Raw genomic sequence first — 8,474 nt, 5'->3', positions numbered from 1 at the left:
CTCCACTCCTTTATATACGGGGGAGGGGGCACCCCATAGACACACAAGTTGATCATTGATCTCTTAGCCGTGTGCGGTGCCCCCCTCCACCATAGTCCACCTCGGTCATATCGTCGTAGTGCTTAGGCGAAGCCCTGCGCCGGTAGCTTCATCATCACCGTCATCACGCCATCGTGCTGACGAAGCTCTCACTCGACACTCTGCTGGATCGTGAGTTCGTGGGACGTCACCGAGCCGAACGTGTGCAGATCGCGGAGGTGCCGTACCTTTGGTGCTAGGATCGGTCGATCGTGAAGACGTACGACTACATCAGCCGCGTTGTCATAACGCTTCCGCTTACGGTCTATGAGGGTACATAGACAACTCTCTGCCCTCTCGTTGTTGTGCATCACCATGATCTTGCGTGTGCGTAGGATTTTTTTTGAAATTACTACGTTACCCAACACCATCACCTCTTGGTCACAAGATGGAAACCAGAGGCGAGGGGACGAGAGGATTATCCCCGGCGACTAGGGCTTTTGCTTACGCATTCTAGACAACGGTATTACTCTGCATTAGTATTAAAAGAAGGGTCACTTGTAGAGATCAAGATTGTCAATTTCTCTAGAAAAACGTTGCCCTCATCTATTTATTGCACTTAAACCCAACCAACATATCTTTATCTCTCCCTCCTCTCTCTCTCTCTCTCTCTTGTGTGTGTGTGCCCTCATGTGAGTTCCAGCCTTTCTTCAGGCAACTAATGACAAGCATGAAATTAAAGCTATCTTGAATGTGACCATCCAACGGAATTCAAAGCAAGGTCATTTGATGATCATCTAAAGAAACTTAAAGCAAATACCATGAAGATCTCATGACAGTAGGTGACCATGTGCTCCTTTTGTGGGATTGAAATGTATAGAAGCAAAATTGTTATTGCATCATCACATAAAATTTAGTCTAATAGTACTCCTATTTGAGTGTGTGGAAAAAAACTAGCCTTATTTAAAGGCAAGAAGAGGGATGGAAGAACATCATTATTCACAAAGAAGCCATTCTTTGCACCTGAAGTAGAACGAGGAGTAGAGCTCAGTGTTGGTTAGCATACACAATGCATAGAAGTTTTACCCTCTTTTGCAATGTCATTAAAGACCCATAAATATCCTAGGACTTGGAAGCATCAGAATTTACGATTGCATCAACCTGTGTATGTACATGAAGCAGAATCGCAATGTTGGTAAACTGGAGATGGATTCTTTGCTAGGTGTGTGTTGGTCATCGAAATAGCATACTTGAGAGCGGCGTAACGCAACACTGCAACGGAGACCGAGGTTTCCCTCATGTGTGAGCTGAGCTCCCACTCTGATGAAGACTAGCTAATGGTTGTTTGTAGACATCTTCTCCTCGTTGTCATTGGCACCGGTGTGGTGACTGTTGAAGGACATACCCCGACCGAGAACAAATTGATGTGGTGTGGTGGTCGCAAATCCTAGCTAGCTCCATATGCTAATGTAGATGCCATACTTGGAAATGATGTGTGTAGTGTGAGCCTATTTAGGGTTACAATCATTCAATAATGATATAAGATCGATGGGAGCGATGCTTGTCGCTCTATCTCTTTGATTTTTCTCTCTCCAATAAAGAGCATTATTTGTTGACTCAAAATGTAGCATCAACACAGCACAATCATAATGAGCACACACATGATAAATGCATAACTAAGATGCACACAACCAACACCAACATACACAAATAAAAGTATATTGAATGATTGTAAGACCAAAACTTTGCTAAGGCGTTGGGGAGAGCTACCCCGGAACTGTGCCGCCACCCATGTGGGGCCAAAAACATCCTTGGTCACCTGCCTCAATCGCATACACATCGCCATAAACACCTGTTGGTGTTCCTGTATCTCAAGAATAAACCATGAATGGAGCCAATGCGTGCACATGTAGAACCTGCGGATGTACCATTAAAACCATATCATGTCTACATACTCATCGACGAAATAAGGTCTCATGCATGCTACCGCCCTTACGAACGTGCTAAATTTTTGGCGTATGCCATCGAGGCAGTAACCAAAAATATCGGCGACATTGTGCGGGCGATACAATTTAGGCGTGAATTGGATGGCATACCATGTAGCCCGCACAAAAATGCATTGGAAGAATAAGTGTTTAATTGTTTCATCGATGTGACAAAGCAATACTTCTTACTTCCAAGCCAATTGTAGTCGTTGTGGTTGTCCTTTGCCAGGATCACGCCTCGGCAAAGGTACCACATGTCTTTGCTGGAATGCTATGAAATTGTGACATCCTCTGGTTGCAGACCTGAAATCTCCTTACTCTTAATCCAATAACAAACATTGAGAAAACATAACGATATAAGTTCCATATCCGGATACACCAAAGCCATAATGAGAAATAAATGAATACTTGAGGATATCATTTGCGTGACATAAGGAAACACACATGGGATGGTGATATGTGAAAGCACATGGAGAGTTGATACCAAGCGCCAAGAACTGAATTTTTTGGTACATTAGGAATCCACCTTTGTTTACTACATTGGAAAGGTCTTACGCCTTAGTTTGAGATACATTACCATGGTTTTGTAATTTCATGAACATAAATATATTTTTTGATGTCAGAAAATAACACGGGCCATTACCATGTTAAGGCAATGATACCCATTTGAGAAAATATCAGCATATGTTTTGAGATATGAACATCCCTGACATGCAATGTTTTACGCCGACCACCTTCGTCTCGTGCAACAACACCAACAAGGTATAAGTACCCATGAGCTCACCAACCACAAAATTTCTCAAACTCAAACTATCATGTAGTTATCTTACTTACATAATTATATAAAATACAACTAATAAAAACTTAATGTATTAGAAAAAAGTTCATTCAATTGAGCTAAGTTATTTGTGATAAAAAAACTTGCATTATCACATAGCTATTTGTTTTAGTCCGGTGAGCATCAAGAGCATCGTGAGCTATTTGACTTGGGAGGTGAACAACGCCGCATCGAGAGTGTAGTGGGATGTGGTAGCCTCGACGACGGCATGGGCCTACTGGTTTGCTTCAAATAACCGTCGGTATGGCCCTCCCACCAACCATCCATCACGAGATAGATAATAAGATTGATACTCCCTCCATTTTTGTATACAAGGCCACAAACTCGGATTACAGGTACCAATGTAAAATTTAATGCCTGCTTTATAATTCAAATTTTCTTCTTGTTTACTGAGACCATTAATACTGCGCATACATGCAAAGAAACGGAATGAAGGAAGTAGCTGACTGTCATTATGACTGCATGCATGCAAGTATTAAATAGGTTGTTAGTACGAGAAAATATCATTAACTTTGCCTCGATTACTGTTGGTGGCCTTATATAGATGCAAAATATATATTCCATAGTGGCCTTGTATATAAAAATGGAGGGAGTACAAGAGATGATACCCACGTTGTTGTGGGAATCGCCTATAATTATTTCAATGAGATTCGGTTACTGCAACATTATTTGGATTAACAGTATGATAATTTGAAACTAAAATAAATATAACTTATTGTCTTTTATTACACTCCCTCTGATCCTAAATACTTGTTTTTCTAGAGATTTCAACAAGTGGCTATATACGGAGCAAAATGAGTGAATCTACACTCTACAATATGTCTATATACATCGGTATGTGATAGTCCATTTGAAATCTCTAAAAAGACAAATATTTAGAAATGAAGGGAGTAATAGAGTTGTAAATATTTATTAAACATGTCTAGCGTGCACGGTGCATATTAAGGTGGACCTTTTCGTGTGCATGTGGGCATGGTGAGTTGACGTAGTAGCGTGTTGAGAGAAATAGAGTTAGTGGGATCAAGTATTTATATAAGATTCAACACGAACCTCGTAGCCCCGAGCTGTTCAAAGCAAAATATCGATGATGCCGCAATCTTCTGGCCTATCATGATGCATTGCATTATGCATTAGCTGCTCTGGGGCTGGGGCATGTCCTTAGCCCAACAATGGAGTAACCTCTATATATTGACGAAGGCGGACTGTTTGGAGTCAGTTAATCTTTTGAAGGCTAGTGTCGCAGAAAGATCAAGATACACCTTTATGGTGAATGAAATACACTGAAGTCGAAAGAACGGAATGTTTATATTACTCATGTGCGTCGGTCTGAAAATAATACAAGCCACCTGTTGGCAAACTTTGACATATGTAAAAAGGTACTCCCCCGTTTCAAAATATTTGACTTTCTAGAGATTTCGACAAATGACTATATACGGAGCAAAATGAATGAATCTACACTTTAAAATATGTCTATATACATCCGTATGTGGTAGTTCATTTGAAATCTCTAAAAACAAAAATATTTAGGAACGGAGGAAGTATGTCATTTGGCTAAGATCAGGACCAGATATATGGTTGTGAAACATTGAAACGAGAAGTGTAGCCCTGCTGGTCGAGAAATACAAAGTCTGTCCCCGCAAAAGAGAGCAAAATGTCGATGGAAAAAAAAATCGAACTCAAAATTCCCGCCACGGAGAAAGTCCAACCGGTCGGTACATACGCGCGTGTGGGACGAAACCCGTCTGCTCCCCCCGGCCCATCTTTCCGCCACCTCAGCGATCCGTGCCGAGGCGCATGTGGGTCGGGGACCTCCTATTGCGCGCCTTCTGTGCCGCGCAAGCAAACTGGCGCCTGCAGCAGCGGCTGGATGGGCCGGCCCACAAATCGCGCTGCGTTGGCCGAAAAACAGCACTCGATCTACATCAATCTCGCGCCCTCGCGCTTAGAAACAGCGATGCTAACCATTCCACCAGCTAAATGCCAGTGATACTACACGGCGCGAACATTCTTAAGAAGAGAAACGTAGACGCACTATTAATTTCGCATTACACTGTAGAGTTTAGATTCTCCAATTATTTGAAAACATGTGTACATGAAGTTCATGATCATCAAAAAAAAGTTCCCGTATTTAAAAAATAGTTCACCAAAAACGAAAAAGTTCATGTATTCAAAATAAAGTTCACAAATTCAAAAGAAGTTCATCGATTTGAAAAAAAGTTCATTGATTTGAAAAAAGTTCATCTAATTTGGGAAAAAATTCATCAATTTGAAAAAAGTTCATCGGATTTGGAAAAAGTTTACCAATTTTGATGAAAAGTTCATCGGTATTGAAAAAAAGTTCATCGATTTTGAGAAAAGTTCAAAAAAATGAAAAATAAGTTCATCAATTTTGAAAAAGGTTCACGAGTTTCAAAACAATCAGTTCATGGATTTCGAAACACGAGTTCATCCATTTGAAGAAACCAAATACGAATTTGGAAAAAAAGAAAGAAGAAAAGGATAGAGAAAAAAAGGACAAAGAGGAAGGAAGAAATGGATATAAAACGTGTATCTTATCACAGCTAGTGAGGTTGTCGGATTGGTTACTCCTCTAGCCCTGATAACCTGCGGTGCAGGGTTCGAATCCTAACTCGTGAGGAGATTTTGCAGTTTTCTTTAGAATTTCGAAAACAGGAAAAAAATGAAATATGGGCCGGCCCGCGAGTAGCTCCTGTAGACGCGGGTTAGCAAAAACAGTATAAACCGGCGCCTGCAGCGCCAAATAGGAATTGCCCGTGGGTCGTCCATCGCGCACAGCGGCGAACGTCTGAGATCGTGTCAAATCAGTCAAGGCCACCGATCCGTGGCACGCACCCCTCCACCAATCAGAGACAGCCTCTCCCCTCCTAGAAATCCTCCGCGCCCTCGCCGCCGATTCCTCACCAGCCCTCCAACCTGTTTTATACCAAAAGCTAATAATCCACTTGAGAGACATGCTAGCAAAATATATACACGCAAAATGTTTGAGATGTTTCAAAATCACATATATGAATCCAGAGATTATCATGTTGAGGCTATCAATCCAAACAAACAGTACAAGACAATTCATAGGAAACTTGTGCAACGAGAGAAGTGGTGCCGCCCTCCTTACACAATGTCAACTGCTAATGATTTTCCAAAATTACACTTTTGAATGTGCCCAGTATGAACATATGGGTCTTCTTTGCGCTCATATACTAAATGTCTGTTATATGGAATGTCTATGTGCATATGTTTAGTCCGTAAGTTTAATTATTTTTTATTTTATATCTATAATCTGCTGCCAGGTCATGACTTCTTCGGATATTTCTGACATAACCGGAAACCATATAATGAAAAGATGGGCAATCAATGCTCGTGACATTCTACCTGTTGATCTAGTAATATACCAAAAGGATCATGCTTTGCCTGCACATAATACATTTTTGTTAGAAAACGTAGTAGAAAAAAATCGCCGTACGGTCACCCAGGAACAATATGAAGATGCATAAACGGTTTGGATCACGATCGTTACCGAGTCCGAGTAGCAGCGGAAGTAGACAAATCGGTGTAGATTGTACTTGGAGCATGGAGAGGGAGAAATGGGGGCAACCAGGGTTTAACCCTCGCTGGAGCGGCTTAAAGAGCCGGGTTTGGCCCCTCGGGCAGTTTGCCGGAGCGGCGAAACCCTACGATCTGATGGGTTTCCTCGGGTCCCGCCCGTCAGTTTGATGTGGCAGACGTGTCTGGGTGTCCCATATCCGGCCCACATCTGTGCTGAGTATGAGGGGTGCCGAACAATCCAGCCGTCTGGGCTAGGTTTGAGGGTTCCAGTTGGCCGGTTGGGTGCCGATTTTATGATCCGTCCGCCTGTACCTATTCGGGAGGTTTGAGGAATATACGATTACGGATGCTCTCATACCATATTGTCATTGCGTCTTATTTCGTTGATTTTGATTTGCTCCGGTATGACTTCTGATAATGTGAAGCCAGGAACATGCTTTGCTCTTCGTCAGCTGAGATGGCAGATGGATGGAAAACAGTCACACCCAAAATTCCCGCTACGAAGAGAGTTTGATCTCCCCGCCCAACTTTTGGCCATGTCATCGATCCGCGCCGAAGCTCATCAGGGCCGTCCATCAGAAGCAGCAGCTAGCGGCTGATATCTCTCGATCGATCACCTGACGTCACCGATCCGGGGCACCTACCCCTCCTCCAATCAGAGCGCACCTTCTTCCTCTGCATAAATAAAGTCGCCGCACCCTCCCCATCTCATCACCAACCACCAATCCATTCCCCACCAGCACCTTCCGGCGAAACACAGCACCTCTCCCCGGCGAAGCAGCAGCGTCCAATGGCCCCCAAGGCGGAGAAGAAGCCGGCTGCCGCGGAGAAGACCCCGGCGGCCGAGAAGACCACGGCCGGGAAGAAGCCCAAGGCCGAGAAGCGGCCCCCGAAGTCCAAGGAGGGCGGCGCTGACAAGAAGAAGAAGAAGGCCAAGAAGAGCGTGGAGACGTACAAGATCTACATCTTCAAGGTGCTGAAGCAGGTGCACCCGGACATCGGCATCTCCTCCAAGGCCATGTCCATCATGAACTCCTTCATCAACGACATCTTCGAGAAGCTCGCCGGCGAGTCCGCCAAGCTCGCCCGCTACAACAAGAAGCCAACCATCACGTCCAGGGAGATCCAGACCTCCGTACGCCTCGTCCTCCCCGGCGAGCTCGCCAAGCACGCAGTGTCCGAGGGCACCAAGGCCGTCACCAAGTTCACCTCCTCCTAGACCACGATGGTTCTCTGTAACAGTCACCTGTTTAGACCATGTCGTCTTGTAACTTGCGTTGGTTCTGTGGGAACACACTGTTTCATTACCTCATGAAATGGTAATGGTGCTTCTTTGATCTGTGTCATGGTTATGTATCATGTTCAGTTCTTGTCCCCGTCGCTTCACTTGATCTGTGTCATGGTTCCTGCTATGATCTTGTTTGTGTGAGTTCTGAATCTCCAACTTCTTTTATGCTATGCAACTTATGTTCAGATTTGTGAGCATGGCCTCTGTAATACTCTGCTGACAACGATTCTGAATTTGCAAAGATGTTTCTCTGTCTGTTTCTTAATTTCAGTTTTCAGCTATCGGTTTTAGAGGCTGATTGTGCCTTCGGCATGAGGAGGGGAGGCTGTGGTGGTCGAGTACATGTACATGGTGATGGCGCCGGGGGCTTGAGGCAGCGTCAGGACCCTGTTCCAGTTAACTGACGAAAGTGTCGATTTCTTCGGAGATAGACCCAGTTTCAGTCATAGGATGGCCGTCCTTGCTTCAGCCCTTCCTTCTGCTCGCTGCTCAACTGCCATGCCAGGATCGCCTAAAACGTTACGGTCTGCTCGTTGCAGGCACAAAGGGCGTGTCCGTCTGCTGTTTAGGCATCTGTTGTTCTGACTCGGTAGTATGGCCGTGTGTAAATCTCTGCAGACAACGGCTCATAACTTGAGTGGATGTTTCTCTGTTCCATTTCTCAACACATTTTGACTATGGGTTAACGAGGCTATTGGCCGTGTGGAGGGGAGGCTGTAGCAGACGAGTACATGTACATGGTGGTGGCGCGGCGGCTGGGGCTCGAGGCAGAGGTGAGGTGGCG

The 8,474-nt window shown here is 44.3% G+C and overlaps 1 protein-coding gene across 1 annotated transcript; it reads left to right on the top strand.

The window, feature by feature from the left end:
* Nucleotides 1-7,104: 7,104 nt before the first annotated feature.
* Nucleotides 7,105-7,741, top strand: LOC123165306 (histone H2B.3-like). Its single transcript, XM_044582934.1, has one exon. The coding sequence runs from the start codon at nucleotides 7,193-7,195 to the stop codon at nucleotides 7,619-7,621; it is 429 nt and encodes a 142-aa protein (XP_044438869.1). The 5' UTR covers nucleotides 7,105-7,192; the 3' UTR covers nucleotides 7,622-7,741.
* The last annotated feature ends 733 nt before the right edge of the window (nucleotides 7,742-8,474 follow it).

The sequence above is a fragment of the Triticum aestivum genome, chromosome 7D, assembly GCF_018294505.1.
Source record: "Triticum aestivum cultivar Chinese Spring chromosome 7D, IWGSC CS RefSeq v2.1, whole genome shotgun sequence".
NCBI lineage: Eukaryota > Viridiplantae > Streptophyta > Magnoliopsida > Poales > Poaceae > Triticum > Triticum aestivum.
This window is presented reverse-complemented; position numbering and strand designations above follow the sequence as displayed.

Bases quoted from the DNA above. Each gene is read 5' to 3' on its own strand.
- LOC123165306 (XM_044582934.1), top strand. From the start codon at position 7,193: ATGGCCCCCAAGGCGGAGAAGAAGCCGGCTGCCGCGGAGAAGACCCCG.